This window comes from Diceros bicornis, chromosome 4, assembly GCF_020826845.1.
Source record: "Diceros bicornis minor isolate mBicDic1 chromosome 4, mDicBic1.mat.cur, whole genome shotgun sequence".
Classification (NCBI taxonomy): domain Eukaryota; kingdom Metazoa; phylum Chordata; class Mammalia; order Perissodactyla; family Rhinocerotidae; genus Diceros; species Diceros bicornis.
In genome coordinates, this window is record NC_080743.1 from 54809403 (window position 1) to 54828719 (window position 19317).

At 39.6% G+C, this 19317-nt stretch overlaps 1 protein-coding gene across 8 annotated transcripts in view; it reads left to right on the plus strand.

Moving 5' to 3' along the window:
• Positions 1-6275: 6275 nt before the first annotated feature.
• RPRD2 (regulation of nuclear pre-mRNA domain containing 2) overlaps positions 6276-19317 on the plus strand; it is a 101809-nt gene continuing 88767 nt past the window's right edge. For 3 of the 8 annotated variants that reach the window (XM_058539044.1, XM_058539046.1, XM_058539045.1), the window contains exon 1: positions 6281-7062. In XM_058539044.1, the coding sequence (XP_058395027.1) occupies positions 6858-7062 (205 nt within the window). In that variant the 5' untranslated portion in view covers positions 6281-6857. Of the gene's footprint in view, positions 7063-19317 lie in introns of all 8 variants that reach the window. The other 5 variants (XM_058539040.1, XM_058539047.1, XM_058539043.1 and 2 more) reach the window with 4 other exon arrangements.

Genomic DNA, 19317 nt, shown 5'->3' on the forward strand with positions numbered 1-19317 from the left:
GTTGGTATGATATTTTTCACACGCACGGGTATTGGAGTTTGGGTCTGCACATGATCTTTCTCCACACTTCCAACAATTGCTGGGGAAAAAGAAACTTTGTCATTGATATTGATGTATATATGAATGGATATGTATTTTTGAGGTCTAGTGGAAATTTCTGACCTCATCTTGGAGCAAGAGTGATAAATACTGTTTTTCTGGAGCAGAGTGAAGCAGGAAGAGGTGCTAAGTGGTGGGTAAGGGAGAGGGGAACAAATGAGTGTCTATCTCTTAACCTTCGGTACATAGAGCCGCAAGGTAGACAGATTGCCTCTGGTCTTGGCTAAGTAGTCTTAACAGGAAGTCAGTTCCTTAAATGAGTGTATATATGAGAATGTGTGTTGTGGGTGAAGTGGACACAGGGAGAATCCAAGGAGGATGTTATGGGTCAGTTTTTGTAAAGTGGAATAGGATTCAGGAATTTAGCATATTTCCTCTCTTTACTAATTAAAAAAAAAATCCTTTTCTAAAGGACAATGTATAGTTTTTTTCCCCTAATAATCAGAGTAGATGTGGTTTTGTTTAAGCATTTAGTGTTTCTAGTTTGATTTTAGGAGTATTTGGGTCAGAATAAGTATCTGTTGAAGTCCAAAATTCTTAACGTGGCTATCCTTAGATTTTGTGTTGCCTGTTGAGGTCATATTCGGAATGGATCGAACACAGGAGCAGTTAGAGCTCCCATAACTTCCTGCTAGTTGGAACTTACTAGGAAGTAATGTTGGAGAATGAATACTTGACGAGAAGAAAAAACATTCTATAAAATTAACCCTTTTGTGTGTGTGTGAGGAAGATCAGCCCTGAGCTAACATCCAATGCCAATCCTCCTCTTTTTTTTTTTTTTTTTTGGCTGAGGAAGATTGGCCCTGAGCTAACATTGTGCCTATCTTCCTCCACTTTATATGGGATGCCACCACAGTATGGCTTGACAAGTGGTGCGTCAGTGCGCACCCAGGATCCAAACCTGCGAGCCCCAGGCTGCCAAAGCGGAGTGTGTGCACTTAACTGCTTGCACCACCTGGCCAGCCCCATAAAATTAACCCTTTTAAAAAGTTACATGTTTCAGGTCCTAGATAGAGTTCCAATTTTAAGGCAGTATTAGGGAGCACTAGGATGAGAGGTGGAAAGAGACAAGGGTCTGCAAAAAGCTTTACGAAAACCCAGTACAACCTCTCCGTTTTTTAGAGATAAGCAAACTATAACCTAGACAGGTAAGGTTACTAATTCTTGGAGCAGGATGAAATCTGAAAAAAGCCTAGCTTGCCAGGACTGAGCAATGAAGACTTTGGGTGCTTGCTAGTAATCATTTCTGTATCTGTGAGACTTGGGAGCTAGAGAATTGAACTCATTTTTGATACTTCTTTTTTCCTGTGTGTGTGAGAAAAATGGGCCCTGAGCTAACATCTGTTGCCAGTCTTCCTCTTTTTGCTTGAGGAAGATTGTCCCGGAGCTAACATCCCTGCCAGTCTTCCTCCATTTTGTATGTGGGTCACCGCCACAGCATGGCTGACAAGTGGTGTAGGTCCACTTGTGTAATTAGAGCTGACATCATCAAGCCTTTACTAAGTCAGGCACTACTCTAAGCACTCTGCATGTGTTAACTCATTTAATAATTGTAGCACCACAGAGAGGTTAAGAAATTTATCTAAAATTGCTGCTGGCAAGTGGCAGAGCCTGAATTTGAGCAGTCTGATTCTAGGGGTCTTGCTCTTAACCATCACACTATCTAACAGAAAAGTGGAAAGTTAAGACTAAACAGTGCATTGGAATTGGCAATTAACAGATCATTGGTGCTTTTGTGTGTGTGTGTGTGTGTGTGTGTGTGAGGAAGATCAGCCCTGAGCTAACATCTGCCAATCCTCCTCTTTTTTTTTTGCTGAGGAGGACTGGCCCTGGGCTAACATCCGTGCCCATCTTCCTCCACTTTATATGGGACACCGCCAAAGCATGGCTTGACAAGCCGTGCATCAGTGCGCGCCCGGGATCCAAACCAGCAAACCCCGGGCCGCCACAGCGGAGTGCGCACACTTAACCGCTTGCGCCACCTGGCAGGCCCCCATTGGTGCTTTTTAAGAGAGTGTTTCCTCCGCACCAGTACAGTGACTATTTCACTGAGATGACAGAAGTAATTGAAGAGAATTTCTGCACATTCTCACCAACGAACCTACCAACCAACTTACCTGAATCTCTCCCTGGATGCACTACGTTCCTATTACAAGAAAGGAACAGTCTGTGGACCTATCACTTGATCCTACCCTTTCCCACCTACTGAAGGGAATCAATCCAGCAATTGTCCCATTTCTATCCTGTATCAATATTTCCCCCTAATGTATCATTTGCATCAGCTACAGTTATTTCCTATATTGGAAAAAGAAATGACCCCTTGAACTCACATTTCTCTCCAGCTTCAGCTCCTTCTCTGCTCCCATTTTATTTCTTGAAAGAGTTGTCTATTTGTGATATCTCCACTTCTCCCATTCTCTCTAGAACTCTCTCCAATCACTTCATTTCCTGGAAACAACCCTTGTCAAGACCACCAATGAGCACAGTGTTGCCAAATCCAGTGGTTATCTCAGTCCTCATCTTATGCAACCTACACAGCAACACCTAACAATTGATTACTCCCTCCTTGACAAATTTGCATTACTTGGCTTTCAGAACATTATTCTCTGGGTTCCCTTTTCACTGGTTATTCCTTTTCAATCTCCTTTGCAAGTTGCTCCTTATATCTCAGTCCTTGGACCTTTTTTCTATCTACACTCACTCACTTCCTGGGCAACTTCATCCATCTCTTGGCTTTCAACACCCTCTATATACTGACAATTCTTAGATTGATGTTTCCTACCTAGACCTCTCTCATGAACTTCAGACTTATATATCTAGTGCCATTTTTGTGTCTGATATCTTAAAGTCAAGATGTCCATAACTGAAATCCTAATTCCTACTCATTTCTCACAGGACTACTCCTCCCCCTAACCTCTCCTGGTCTATCTGAGAAAATGGCAACTCCATTCTTCTAATTCATGCATTCTCAATGGGGGCAATATCATCCCACAGGGGAAAAAATTGGCTCTGGGGAATGAAAATATCTTAGATATTACAATGGTTTGTGACCCTCAAAGCTCAACTCTACCTAACAAAATTTTATTCCTTATTATTTAATATCTCTCATTTTCTAGGGTATGACTACAAGCAGCAATGATATTGAGTTCATGGGAGATACACAAAATGCATGCAAGGTCAGTACTACAAAACTATGAGGAATAGATGGCTGTGATTGAAGAACTTTCTCTCCCTCTATTGCCCTATTTTTAAGTCCTAACACAGGAAGTGGCCTACACATGACTATTGGCTGTCATGTACCGCCTTGTGTGATTGATTCTCAGTGCTTCTGGCATATGACTTGGGCTTTAAAAAGCAAATAAAAATAGTTGATATTTTATTATTCTATAAAAGTTATTGAATGCATCATTAACTATGTCAAATGCTGAGAAGAAAAAATGTCAACAATATCTGAATACTAAGTGGCTAATAATTTTCTCATGTCAAGTAAAAGTTAAAAGTTCACTAAAAATTTTTAAGAAATTTAATTTTTTCAATTGTTTTACTTTCGCTGGAAATATAATAGTTTTGAATGATTTTTAAAAAGATTACATTGCTATTATGCATTTGTATGAATTGCTAATTTTCATATGTGATATGATAAATTACTATTTTTTAAATAAATACATTAAAGTTTACTCAGCAAATACAATTATAAAGTTAAGTTAAATATTAATAGCTTCAAAATTTTTAATTTTTAAAGATTTTAGTCATTCTTAATTCTGCATTGAATAGAAAGAGTAAACTTCATGCTTACTCTTGTATAAAGCACAGATATACATGCAATACATAAACAGATATACAATATATCTGTGGCATTAAAACTTCATGAGGGGGGCTGGCCCAGTGGCATAGTGGTTAAGTTTGCACGATCCACTTTGGCAGACCGGGGTTCGCAGGTTCAGATCCCAGGTGCAGACCTACACACTGCTTATCAAGCCATGCTGTGGCAGGTGTCCCACATATAAAGTAGGGGAAGATGGCCACCGATGTTATCCCAGGGACAATCTTCCTCAGCAAAAAGAGGAGGATTGGCAACAGCTATTAGCTCAGGGCTAATCTTCCTCACCAAAAAAAAAAAAAAAACAACCTCATGAGGGTTGGGGGGATTAGGAAAAAAATCTAAAAAGGATCTTTAGGGGCAACAATAATGAAAAAAAAGGTGGAGAAACACTGTTCTAATTGTTCAGGTCAAAAACCTCCATGTCATACTTGACTCATTTTTCTCATATTCCCCTTAAATCCATGAGTAATCCTTTTAGTTCTACCTTCAAAATATATATCCAGGATCTGACACCCCTTCTCATTATCTTTTTTGCTACAACTCTGGTAATGCCGCCATCATTTCCTTGTGTAGATTATTCCAAAAGCCTCCTTAACCGGTGGCTCTGAAGTCTATTTTCAACATAGCAACCAATGTGATTTTTTTTTTGTGGAAGATCAGCCCTGAGCTAAGATCCATGCCAATCCTCCTCTTTTTGCTGAGTAAGACTGGCCCTGAGCTAACTTCTGTGCTGATCTTCCTCCACTTTATGTGGGACGCAGCCACAGCAGCATGGCCTGACAAGCGGTGCGTCAGTGCGCGCTGGAGATCTGAAGCCAGGCCACCAGCAGCAGAGCGCCCCCACTTAACCGCTATGCCACTGGGCCGGCCCCCCAATGTGATCTTTTAAAAAGATCACCACGTAATTTCTCTGCTTAAAAGGGCTCCCCATCTCAGAGTTAAAAGCCAAAGTCCTTACAGTGGCCTGCAAGGCCCTACTCAAGCCCTCTCCTACCACTTGTCCCTCTCTTACTGTTCTCCAGCCACACTGGCCTCCTTGTTCTTCCTCTGATATGTCAAGACATTCCTGTTTTAGGGCCTTTGCACTTGCTGTTCCTTCTGCCAGCATGTTCTTCTCCACCTCCGCGATAGCTGCTTGGTTACTTTGTTCTTAACATTCAGATCAAGGGTCACTTCATTCCAGAAGATTTCCTGGATCACCAAACCACCATTCCCATCCCTATAGAGGATCACACACAATGTCCTCTCCCTCCCTTACCCTGCTTCATACTTCTTCATAGAACTTCTTACTCTCTGATATACATTTGTTTATGGTCTCCTGCCACTAGCCCGAAAAAGAAGGGATTTTTGTCCGTTTTGCTAGCTGTTATTCCCCAACATCTAGAACAGTATTTGGCACAAGACGTTCAGCAACTTTTTGTTGAATTAATGAATACTAGATATGAGCTTGATAAAACAGGTTCCCTGCATCAAGAAACGTGAGCCTACTAGGGAGATGTAAGAAAATTAAAATACAATACGTAATTGCATGTGTTCAGTGGAACACAGGAGCCTCCAAATCTGCCCAGAGGATTTGCATAGGCAGATGAGATGGAATGCTTAATCTAGGTTGTGCTAATCAATATAATAGATATCTAAGGCTCTGGTAAACTATAATGTATTATGCAATTGTGAGATTGCATCACAACTGAAGATGAGATCACACTTTGCCTTTTATTCTTTCCTCGTCTCGAAAATTTTACGGGGCAATTTTTCGTTTCACTTCACTTACTTCCTCTTCCTATAATCCAAATAGTTAAGTGACTGCGAGTGGTATCGTCCAAGGGGCAGTGTAAAATATTGTTTGGTCTAGAGTCTGCGTAGTGAATGGCTCGCAGGAGCTGGCGCATGCGCATCTTGTAAGGCAGGGCAAAATGGCTGCCAGCCCCTTTGTCGCCCGTTGGTGCTTCGAGGAGTTAGCGGCGGCGGCGGCGGTTGCAGCCGCCAGAGAGTAACAGTGCCCGCTGAGTGGGGGGAGTTTCCCGGCCTTGTTGTGTGAGCTGCACAGCCTCAAGAGACAGACCTCGCTAGGAAGCAGAAGGCGGGGCGGAGCGGTGAAGCCCCTCCCCCCAACCCTTCTCCTTAGTTTGACCAGCTCCCTCACCCGTCCCTCCCCGTTTTTCTTCTAACCCGCTACACGTTTATCTACTGCGCAGGCGCACAAATAATCAAAGCGCCTCCTTGGCCCTTGGGGCTTGCGGGCTCCTGCGCGCGCTTCCCGTTCTTCTCCCTCGATTGGTCGGATTGCCCCGCCATCACGCCTCCCTCTGCTTTCCAGGTTGAGAAGGAAGCGGAGGGGGGGCGGGGCCAAGCAGCGCGTGCGCGATACTGTTGCTGTGCCTTTGCTGCTGTTGCGTTGCAAAAAAAAAATCCTGACTAGGTAGCCTTGGGCCTTTTCTGTGTTAGAGGATCTAAAGGAGAGGGAAAGATTTCTGCAACTGAAGGGGCAGTCGGGTACTATTAAATTTAAGATATTAACGCCCGCCCTTACTGGAGTAAGTGGGAAGAGGAGTGGGGAAGGGCCTTAGCGTTGAGAGCCGAAGAGTATAAAACCATTAGTTTCGCGGCCAGGCATTTTGAGAGGCTTTGCAGGACCTGTTTTTTGCGTATTTCTTCCGTGATTACTGACTGGTTTAAACACAAGTCCTTAGAACAATTCTGATAAACGTTCGAAACGCGCAGCCCAACCTTGCAGCGTGTAGGAGCCGCCAGCGTGCCCAGCAGCTTGGTCCTCCCGTCCTACCTCCAGAAGAGCCTAGCGCGTGCACCACCCCACCCCCTGGCCTCCCTCCCCACCTACGGCTTTCACGCATTCGCAGTGATTGTTTTGCCCGCGTCCGCTCCCGCCGCCGCCGCGGCCGCCAGAGGAGCAGCAGCGCTTGTGCAAAGCGGGAAGATGGCGGCCGGCGGCGGCGGAGGCAGCAGTAAGGCCTCCTCCTCGTCGGCCTCTTCGGCGGGGGCTCTGGAGTCCTCGTTGGATCGAAAATTCCAGTCGGTAACTAACACCATGGAATCTATTCAAGGCCTGTCGTCTTGGTGTATAGAGAACAAGAAACACCACACTACTATCGTCTACCATTGGATGAAGTGGCTCCGGAGATGTGAGTGTTGGGGGTGACTGGGGAAATGGAAGGAAATACTGCTCGAAACGTTTGGGATTTTCCCACGGAGCCACTGCCTTCGGTTGGGGTTGTCTCCATTAAAGCTTTGGCTCGAGTGTTCCCAAACCTAGACTCCATTCCTAGCCAAGGGGTGTCCTGAACTGCAGGAGGCTCATTATTTCTTGGATTTTTTTAGCCACTGACTTGGTGTAACCTTGGGCCATCGGGCCCAGATCGATAGAGATTTATGTATTATTTCATTTCAGAGCCTTGTAAGGTGCTGTTGACTTTACTGAACCTTCACGTTAATTGTCGCGTCCGTTTATTTCTTATAGGCCTTGTCGTGTTAATGATTCCTGGTTTTCCTGAAGATAGACAAGCTATGGTTTAAGCAGTAGTAAAGCCACGTATTTCGCTGGAATATGTTCGACTACTTTATTTTTTGACTGATCTAAAACTTGTGAGGTGTAGTAAGAAAGGCTTACCTTGGTGAATGTTAAGAAGTAACATGAGCTCCATACGGAGCCGAGGCGACGACCTGGGGGTTTCCCTGTACCTGTGTTTGCTGCAGTAAAATCCAGGCTTCTTGATACTGACCGGAAACAACTGTAGTCTGTATCATCACTAATATCTTAAAGTGTAAAACATATCTGGCTACTTTGGAATCACTTGAAGTACCTTTTTAAGGAATTGAGTTTGGTTTCATAGGTAATCAAAATAGGAAATCAAGAAATGTGCTTTTTGAATACACCTATAGTACTTTTTTACCCAGTTATTGCTTTTTTGTTTTCATGGGGAGTTTTTTCCACTTTGCTGCTTTACTACGGAAAAGAGGTCTATTAAACTGTCAGGAAGCATGGATTGTTTGCAAAAGATTTCAAATCTTTTTGGAGGAAGTCTGGAGAAGTCACTGTTGCTTCCTACTGAGAAGAGGTTAACCTTAAATCCATATATCTATTTGAATTTTAGGTCTTTTGTTGCTTCCTGTCTATGGTATGTCACCAGTGAGACCCATCATCCAGTTATTCTTCTTCCACTTCTGCCATTGCCCCTGTAGTGTTGTGATTTGTTTACGTTTTAGGAAACCCAAGGGTAAAACCTGCAAAATCATTGGCCCCAGGTTTCAAACCATTTGTATACAAAGTTATTGTTGGGAGAGGTGTTTTGTGGCTCTTTGAATAATATATGCTGAAAGAGTTGTAGAACCAACACAGGATTACCTGTATTTACCAATAGCAGATTGAAGTTTCTTTCTTTCCAAGAGGTAAAATTAGAACATACAATTTCAAATATAACAGTCATCATCAAAGACTCTCACATATTAAGTATCTGCTATGTGCCCAGCCCTTTATTGTCATTTACAATATCTATTGCATTATACTTTAAAATAACCCCTGGTAGTAGATTTTTTAGTCATTGATTTACAGATGAGGAAACTAAGGCTCAGAAATGTTAAGCAAGTTGCTTAAGGTTAGACAGTAAAATGGTGGAGTTAGGATTTGACTCCACCATATCGGATAACAATGGCCACATTTAACTTTTTAAAATAATGTTTTGAAGATTATTCTTTCATGTACTTGGTACACCAGTGGTAGCAAGCAGTGCTCATGTAAGCCTGAGGACATATTCTCCTTAAACATATTCTCCTTCCTGTTTTAAAACGTTTTTACTAAATTATTCAAACATTTAACATTTCCTACCTTTGGACTCTGGTGCTTTAACTATATGGTTACATCATTTGCAAGAGTAAGTTGGTCCCCATCCCTGCCTTGTGGGATTACAGATGACAATTACAGTATTTTTTTTTTTTTAGTCAGCAATAATGAGATATACTGGAGCCAGAATTTTTCGGCCTCTACTGTTGTTGATATTGTGCCTGAGCTTATTTCCCTTGTTGATATCTTAAGAGCAAAAAAATGATTGCTCTAGGAAGACAATACTTAATTTGGAAGTGGATAGTGGATTATATATAGTTTATATAGTTAAATGCTTTTGGCTTTCTAAAAACCTGCTTTTTTTCCCTTAGTGAAATGGAACTTAGCTTTCTAAAATGGTTAAGGGTAGTTTTGAGTGGTTTTGTATTTACATTTAATGAACATTGTCTGTCTTATTGTAAATAAAGCCTTTTGAGAGAAGTATTCAGGAGAGTGGTGAAGGGCATGATGAAAACAGTTTATGCATTGGGCCTCATTTTCATTTAATTTTGTATTTCTTTACAGTTAATACTATTTTAGTTTGAGTTTGGTTTCTAAGTCAGCTTTAGGCGAATTTATGAAGTAGGTGTCTTTGGCATTCCCAGCCTTTTTTCTGTGCATTTTCTTTTTTTTTTTTTTTTGTTTGTGAGAAAGATCAGCCCTGAGCTAACATCTGCCAGTCCTCCTCTTTTTTTTTTTTTTTTTTTTTTTTTTGCTGAGGAAGACTGGCCCTGAGCTAACATCCGTGCCGATCTTTCTCCACTTTATGTGGGACGCTGCCACAGCATGGCCTGACAAGCAGTGTGTCTGTGCGCACCTGGGACCCGAACCTGGGCCGCCAGCAGCGGAGCACGCGCACTTAACCGCTATGCCACGGGGCTGGCCCCTGTGCTTTTTTTTTCTTTTTTTAAATTTTTATTTATTTATTTTTCCCCCAAAGCCCCAGTAGGTAGTTGTATGTCATAGCTGCACAGCCTTCTAGCTGCTGTATGTGGGACGCGGCCTCAGCATGGCCGGAGAAGCAGTGTGTCACTGCGCGCCTGGGATCCGAACCCGGGCCGCCAGTAGTGGAGTGCGCGCACTTAACCACTAAGCCATGAGGCCGGCCCCCCTGTGCATTTTCTTGATGCCACTTTTGCTTCTCTTTTTTCTTCTGGCTTCCATTATTTAGTAATTTATATTTAGACCTCAGTGTGAATTTATGTAACTATGTTAAGCTCTTCCAGAGATATTTTCATTTTATCCCTTATTTCATAATGTGTAATAAGAGACTTTTGTTCACTTTAAAGGAAATAATTTAGAGAAGGCAAGTAGGCTTCCTGAAGATATATACTCCATAGGTGGGTTCTACTGATTTTATTCAGGCTTCTTTTAATGTGTTTGACTGAAGCATTCATTACCGTCATTTTTTAAAGTGATCTTTCTGTAGCATAAACAGATGTCAATCCTGTGCTTTCTAGTCCTCTAGTGATATACCATTGCAACAGGGTTAAGATCTAAACTTCTTTTACTATGGTCTACAAGTTCCTACACCATCAGCCCTGCCTACTATGGCTCAGGCTTCTTCCAGTCTTGTCTTCTCATCATTAGATCCAAGCTCAATTATTACCTGCTCAGAAAGTCCTTCTCTAATGACCTTATTTCAAATGGTCCCTTCAGTTGCTTTCTATCACATCACTTTATTTTCAGTATATGAAATTACCATATCTATTTATTTACATGTTTATTGTCTGTCTTCTCCCACCAGGGCTGTCTTCTTTGCTACTGTATCCGCAAGCAACTAGAACGATGTTTGACACACAGTAGTAAGCAATCAGTAAATATTTGCCAATGTAATTTTGTGAAATAGTTAATCAAGTACTTGAATTGTTTTAATTTCTGTTTATCAGAAGGAAACGTTTATAATTTAGTGAAAGAATTGATAGATATGTTTGTTGGCAGGTTCAAGATATGGCTCTTCTACGGACTTGATGTACAATTTGACCAGATTATCATTTCTGTACTTCATTTGTCCCTCCCATTTTTAATGTAAAATGGGAATCAATATGGAAAAGTAGAAAAATACAGACTTTAGAATTAGACCTAGGTTCAGATCTTAATTCCGTCACTTAGTACCTGAGTGATTCTATGCAAAGTACTTAAATTGTGAGCCTCAATTTCTAATCTGTACATAGAGATAATTATTTCTCATAGGATTATTGTCTAAGAAGATAACGCATGTATTTTAGCATAGGTCCTAGCATATAGAAAACATTCGATGATTTATGATGATGACGATAGTACAGATACAGATAGTCTTTTTTTTTTTTTTTTTTTGATATCCGTCACTGTACGTTTGTGCCCTTTTACCCCTTTCGCCCTCCCCTTTTCCCCTCTGGTAACCACCGATCTATTCTTTGTGTTTATGTGTTTGGTTGTTGTTGGGTCACTCATATTCCACATATGAGTAAAATCATATGGTATCTCTGTCTGACTTATTTCGCTTAGCATAAAGCCCTCAAGGGCCATCTATGGATGGACCTTAAAGATAGTCTTAAGATCCTGCGTATTCAAAATATTACAGCAGAACTTTATTTTGGGTACAGTGCTGGAAATTGCATTCTTAGTCAGGGGCGGATGAATTGAACCAGCCTCTCTGTAGTGAATTAGCAAGTGCTCTGAAGAACTAGTAGGACAAAATGGAAAATAGTGTGTTTATGATATTTCCGTGTTGTCTTGTTTCTAACCATTGAATAGTTGGTCTGTTTTATAAGGTGGCATGAGAAGTTAAATCAATTTTTGAAGAAAAGGGGGATATAGGAAAGTAGAATCATTGGTAGAGTAGAAAATCTGTTAAGATTTCCCTTCAGCTCCTTTTGGTATAAACTTTAAATATGTCCAAGATTAGAAAAGTAATGACATCCCCCACTTGTACTGATCACTCCACCTTAGTAGTTAATCAACTTAATGGCCGATCTTTTCTCTTCCATCCCCTTTACTCCCTTGCCCCTGAAGCAAATCTCAATACAATCTGTTACTTTTTCTACAAGAGAGACTGTTATGTAAACATGGACTAGCAAAAAAAATTCTTCATACAGGATTAATTTGTTGCAGAGAATTTGCAAAGTGCAGTTAGCAGTTTTGATCTATGGCAATGGTTTCCAAGTTTGAGTCTTGGGATCCTTAGGTGGAACATGAAGATGGTAATAATTTCATAGCTAACTTCTATCAAGTGCTTACTATGTGCTGGGCATTGTTCCAAGCATTTTATACATATTAATTCATTCGACCCTCACAACTCTTTGAAGTAAGTATTATTATGATTCCCATTTTACAGATGAGAAAACAGAGGCAACTGAAAGGTTGAGTAAGTTGCCCATGGTTACAGGACTAGTAAATGATAGTGCCAGGATTCAACCCAGGCATTCCTAATTCAAAGTGTGCACTCTTAGCTGCTGTACTAGACAGCCTTTCCTATTCATCACATATTTTCTACAATGCAGAAAATCTTTGATAATGTGCTTATTTATTCAAGATGAGGCCAAATAGATTAATAGAATGTTGAGATTTTAAATCTTAGTGGGTTTTTTTGTTTTGTTTTTGCTTTCTGTGGCAAAACTGATTATCTTGTGTAGATTTGAAGTTCTGATAGGGATTTATTTATGTTTTCGATTAATAAAAAATGGAAAAACAAGTTGAACATGTTATTAAAGCTGACTACTAGATAAAAAATCTCTAAATATGAGGTGCATTTAGATTAAATAAAAGTTTTTTGGTGACAAAAAGTTTGGGATACAACACTGGTTAGTGGGGAGTGCAAGTCTTCTGTCTCATATCTGATATTCCACAAATCTGAGGGTCTGGGACCATTTTCTGCAGCTCTGGCCTCTGAAATGTAGCTATTCCTTTAACTGTTTACTTTCTTTGTAATCCATCCTTTGTAGCAGATATGTAGGCTTGACCTGAAGAGTATAACAATACTGCCATAGGCATAAAGCTTTTTAATCACATATCATATGTATACAAATGAGTAAGACAGGTGGACTAGATACAGATTCTAACTTTGAGTTCCAAGGTGAATTTTGCTTATAAGTCCCTAGTTTACATTCAGTTCTTTTAACAAATATTTATTGAAAACCTAGAGTGCCAGGCATTGGGGATACAGCAGGTGAATAAAATGGAGAAAAGTGTTTGCCCTCACAGAGCTTATACTCTAATAAGGGGAGACAAATGACAAACAAGTAAAATATTAAATATATTAGAAAGTATAGATGTTAGAAGTGCTGTACAGAAATATAAAGCAGGGAAGGGGAATACATAGTGTTATGGGAGTTAGCAGTTTTAAATTAGGTGGTAAGGGAAGGCCTTACTGAAAAGGTGATGTTTGAGCAGGGAGGTGAGGTATTAGGCAATATAGATATGGGAGTGTGAGGGGAGAATGTTGCAAGACTAAGAGAACAGAAAAATACAAGGGTCTTGAGGTTAGAGTGTGCCTGGTGAGCTAAGGAACAGCAAGAAAACTTTTGTGGCTGGAAAGAAGTAGTTAAAATGAGGATTAGCAAATGAACTCAGAGATGATGGTAGGTGATGGTGGGAGGAAGGGCAGATCACAAAGAGTTGTATAGGTGTTTTAAGAACCTTGGCTTTTAGTCTGAATGAGGTGGGGAGCCATTTGAGCAGAGGAGTGCTGTGAACTGATTTATGTTTTTGAAAGGTCCTTCTGGTTGCTACAGAAACAAGGATACTAGTTCGTTGGCTATTGTAGTAATCCTGGGGTAAGATGGTGGTGGTTTGGATCAGGTCATGGCCAGTGGAAGTGATAAGAAGTAATTTAATTCTGAATCTGTTTTGAAGGTAGATCCAACAGGATTTCTAGATGGATTAAATGTGGGGTAAGAGAGGAGAGTAATCAAGAATAACTCTGGATTTTGCCTGAGTGACTAGAAAGAGTTGACATTGATATGGGGAAGGCTGTAAATGGAGCAGATTTGGGGAGGAAGATTAGAAATTTAGTTTTGAATATGTTAGGTTTGGGTTGTCTACTTTTAAAAAAATCTTTTTTTTTTTTAATAATTTTATTTATTTATTTATTTTTCCCCCAAAGCCCCAGTAGATAGTTGTATGTCACAGTTGCACATCCTTCTAGTTGCTGTATGTGGGACGCAGCCTCAGCATGGCCAGAGAAGCAGTGCGTCGGTGCGTGCCCGGGATCCGAACCCAGGCCACCAGCAGCGGAGCGCGCGCACTTAACCGCTAAGCCACGGGGCCGGCCCTAAAAAAATCTTAATTAAGATATAGTTTACAAATATAAACTTCACTCATTTATAGTGTACAATTCAGTTGCTTTAGTATATTCACAGAGTTGTGCGACAGTCACCACAGGGTATCTTTAGTGTGTAGATTGTCTTTAGAGCCACAGGCTGGAAGAGATCTGTTAGGGGGTAAGTGTAGGTAGAGAAGTATAGTAAGATAGAGTGATAAGTGTAGATAGAGAAGAGGTCCAGCGAGAAGGTTCTGGAGCATTCTCGTATTTTAGATACCCCTTTGTACTTACTTGGTCTAATGTGTTCTTGGCTTTGGTTCTTTTTGAGGTTCAAGGTGAGCTTTATCTCAGCTCCCCAAAGAAGTAATAAATTTATTTTGACCTCTTGTGTGTTTCTGCTCTTGGTTTAGGCTTACTGGCACGTCTGGATTAGTTAGGCATTAGCTCTGTTATAATTCCCAATTGTAAAATTATTGCATAATCTGTCCTCTCCCCCTTGAATGTCACCTTTTCCTCATTCCATTGCCCTAGGTTCATAGAGAGGTAGATAATATTTTCTGTGTTTCTTGACAATGTTTCAAAACACGGAACTAACTTAATTATAATGTATAATTATTGTAATGGTGTATACTAAATGAGCCTTTTTACCTGTATTCTGAGACTTTACAAGCAGTTGTTGTGTTCTTCATTTAGCTGCTTTGTCTCTCAAATGCAGAAGGGTAGTATTATATACATGGCCCTTGGGGGTTTTGAAGCAATATGTAAAATATAATTTCACTATACATCCCATAGTAAGCTAAATGTTAAATTATGTAGCAAATAAACATTCCCATAACTCAAAGTGTGAAACAGTATTGACAAACTTCAAATGGTTCTGTGGTATGGAAATATCTTGAAAGGAAAATTTTATTGACAGTGGAAAAATACTAATATTAAAATTTGCTGAAGCAGGCCACCCCAAAATTACAGTTAGCTCCGTAGAGAAAGGGTGAGTGTATGTATGTGTGTAATTTCTTAGGGAGTGGAGGCTTACCAATTTTATTCTTAGTGATTTGGCTTCCCACCTTTCATAAACTAATACGAAATAGACACGTCCAAACTCCCTTTCCTCCTAGGCTTTTGTCAGTCAGTTATGATCTTTTTTTTTTTTTTTTTCAAGTTTATTGGTTTATAGCAGTACTTTAAAAAGTCCAAAGAGGATACTTGGGTTAGGTGTTTTAAAATTTCAGCTATCAGGACTGGAGATAACATGAGGCTTTTTAATGTGTAGAAAGAGCTCAGAGACCCTGGTAAAAATTATTCAAAAACTTAACACGGTTGTACACACCAGCTTGACTGAATTTCTCATCTGTTTTTCAAGGAAAGAAAAAGTAGTTGGTGTTTTATAGTGCTTTCAAATTCCACTGCCCCCACAGATTTTAATTATAGAATACTGGAGCAACGCACATCTTGTAGAGAAAGTAGTAGAACCTAGTTACTCCTTTTGGAAAAAGGCAACAATTCCATCTATGCTTTAGAACGTTGAAGTTCTGGCTAAGATAAAGATAGTTTTTTAAAAAAAATACCTCTTTTTATTCTTCTCTTAGAGAGAAACATTCAAATACAAGGTCTTTGATGAAAGAAATGAAATGTTTAGTGTGCTGGGTTTAAATTTTGGTTGTGAATTTTATCTTTGGTTTAAATTTTATCTTTCTTGCATCTCTCTTCCTCCCTCCACTTCACTCTCTAGTGATTAGTTTCACTTACTTTCATTCTATGGTTCTTTGGTCCCCACTAGCAGAAGGAGAGTGAGTGTTTCTTTATTACCCTTTTAGTAAAAGTTGCACTGTTAGACGAAGAAAGATCTTTTAATGTTAGGAATAACTTGACATTTTTAACTTTAAGAAGACCAGACTGGATCCTGTGCTGTTTTCGTGTTCTCTTTACCATCAAAATAGTTTTAATGCTGTAGCATAATGCATTATTTTAAAATGATAATTTCTGTGTCCAGGAGGCAATCAGTATTACTTGAGTTATTTTTTAATTTTATTTATTTTTTAATTTTTTTTTTATTTTTTGAGGAAGATCAGCCCTGAGCTAACATCCATGCCAGTCCTCTTTTTGCTGAGGAAGACCGGCCCTGAGCTAACATCTATTGCCATTCCTCCTCCTTTTTTTCCCTTTTTCTCCTCAAGGCCCCAGTAGATATAGTTGTATGTCATAGTTGCACATCCTTCTAGTGGCTGTATGTGGGATGCCGCCTCAGCGTGGCCAGACAAGCGGTGCGTCGGTGTGCGCCCGGGATCTGAACCCGGGCTGCCAGTAGTGGAGCGCATGCACTTAACCACTAAGCCACGGGACCGGCCCCTACTTGAGTTATTAAAATTACTTTTATAGTGTGTTCCTATGTCCAAAGTTACAGAATTCAGAAAATGAATTCAGAAATATTGAGTGCTTGCTCTATGTAAAACTCTGTATTGAATGCTGAAAGAGTTGGAATTACGAAGAATTTAACGTTTAGTGACTAAGATAAGAATTGAACAAAAATAACTGGTTCTGGGGAGTATGATAGTATGAGTTTCTATATGCTGTAACAGTTTAGAAGAGGGGTCACTTTCTGGTTGGAGAGAAGGTATTATTCACTGAGCACACTTACTAGATATCATACAGATGTTACCTATAATCCTGACATCAGCTCTGCAAGATATGTTATCCCCACTTGAAAAAATCTATAAACTGAGGCTCATGGGAGTTAATTGGTTATTTTGAGGAAATTGTCAGAACGTTTATAGCATAGGACAAGGAAGCCATACCTGGTTTCAGAGTGGCTAAGCATAAGCTTAATTTTGTTTTGGTTTTTGTTTTATGTAGGCAAATGGTGAGAGTGAGTGGAAGAAAGAAAAGAAATACAGTGGGTTCAAAGCCTGAGTTGCTTACAAGTACATTGTTATTATTTAACAATGTTCTTTATTAAATTTCCAGTCATTAACGTAATTAACTTCACAAACATATCACTAATAGATTTAGTAATAAATAGCTAGCATTTACTGAGTTCTTATCATGTGATCTCATTTAATATAATAATTCATGAGGTAAGTACTATGTATTTTTATTACTAAGTCTATTAGTGATATATATGTAAAATTACGCTGATGACAGGCAAAATAATAAAGAAAATATTATAAGTTATAATAAGTGAAGTACTTGCAGGATCAGTGAGGTAAAATAAATTGTTCAAGGTACACAGCTAGTAAACAGTAGAGCCAGGATTCAAATCTAAGCAGTCTTGACTCCAGAGTCTACACTCCACCACTGTGTTGGATTGCTTCCCACTTCTTTCAAAGTTTATTGGTATTTTGTAGTGTTCCATAGGCAGTGTGGTGTAATTAGTATAATGGTTCCCAAACAGCCTTGTGCCTGTCTATTTTTTTCCAGCGTTATTGAGATGTAATTGACATATAACATGGTATAAATTTAGGGTGTACAACATAGTGATTTGATACACATATGTATTGCAAAATGATTACCACGATAAGGTGAGTTAACACTTCCATCACCTCACATAATTACCTTTTTGTTGTTGTGAGAACATTTAGGGTCTACTCTGTTAGCAACTTGCAAGTAAATAATACCATATTGTTAACTATGATCATCATGCTGTACCTTAGATCTCAGAACTTACTCATCTTATAACTGGAACTTTGCACCCTTTGACCAACATCTCCTCATTTCCCCCACTCCCTAGCCACTAGCAACCACCATTCTTCTCTGTTTCTCTGAGTTCATGTGCCTATCTATTTTGATGATTTCACTGAACTGCAGAGTTTAAAACAATTCATTAATTCATGTATAGCAATAAGTTGAATATAGAAGCAGATATGAGAACCTAGCTGTCTTCTATTAAGTCAGACATTAAATAGATTTTCAAAAATGTAAAACAGTGCTATTCTCACTAAATTTTTTTGTTTTTCAAAATATATTTTTAATAAATATGTAACCTATTAACTGTAATGGTTTTATTATTGTTTAATGAATTAATACATATTTTTTAATTCTTAGTTTTAATTTCTAATGCGATAAATAGCATAGATATAACCCACATAAACAAAAACTCAATTTTTAGTGTAAAGGGATCCTGAAACTAGAAGGTTTGAGAAACATTGCTTTATAATGTAGAATGGCCTTTATCAAGTTTCTACAAGGACCACATCCATTGTCTCTCATCTTAATACTGCATATTGCCCAGTGGTTTCCAGACTTTATTTTATCAACCATTTAATTATTGTTTTTTACTTTGTGAGACTGTAAGTTTGCCAACGTTTTATTTTGCCAAATAAGGACATAAAAATACACTACCATTTATATTATCACCACCATTTTATAAACTACCACTTGATGTGAAAAAGTTGCCTTGATATCCTTGTCTTTCAGGTCTTAGCTCAAATGTCATCTCTTTAGAAATTTCCCCCTTATCGAGCTAGCCAAAGAGCTTCCCCCCTTTCCCTCCAGCCCAGCATTCTCTTACCACATCACCCTATTTTATTTTCTTAATACCTTTTCTCATTACTAGATACTACCTTATTATTTGCTTATTTACTGAGATACATGTTCCCTCCTCACCCCCAAGTAGAAGGTAAGCGCGTGACAGCAGGGAATTTGTTGTATCCACCACTATGTACGCAGCGCCTTGAAGATGGTGTGGAACATAGAAAGTGCTTAATTAATGAATTTTTCTTAAATCTGACCCCAGGCAACACTTTGAGAATTGCTGCTATAGAGGTTATTCCCGGTTTTGTTAGATCTACATACGTAGAGGGATATACAGTATTGTATAGTGATTAATTGGCAAAGATCATGGGCTTTGGACTCTGAGGTATTATAGCTGGCTACTTAACCTCTTAAAGCCTTTAAAAGGGGGGCCGGCCCCGGTAGCTTAGCGGTTAAGTGCGCGCGCTCCGCTGCTGGCAGCCTGGGTTCGGATCCCGGGCGCGCACCGACACACCGCTTGTCCGGCCATGCTGAGGCCACGTCCCACATACAGCAACTAGAAGGATGTGCAACTATGACATAGAACTATGTACTGGGGGTTTGGGGAAATAAAAGGAGGAGGATTGGCAATAGATGTTAGCTCAGAGCCGGTCTTCTCAGCAAAAAGGGGAGGATTAGCACGGATGTTAGCTCAGGGCTGATCTTCCTCACACACACACAAAAAAAGACTTTAAAAGGGGATAATAATAGTATAGCCCACCTTATATGATTGTTGGTGGTATTAAAAAAGATAATTCTGTAAAGTGCTTTGAAAACTACCTGACATTTAGAAAGCTGAGTAAATGGTAACTA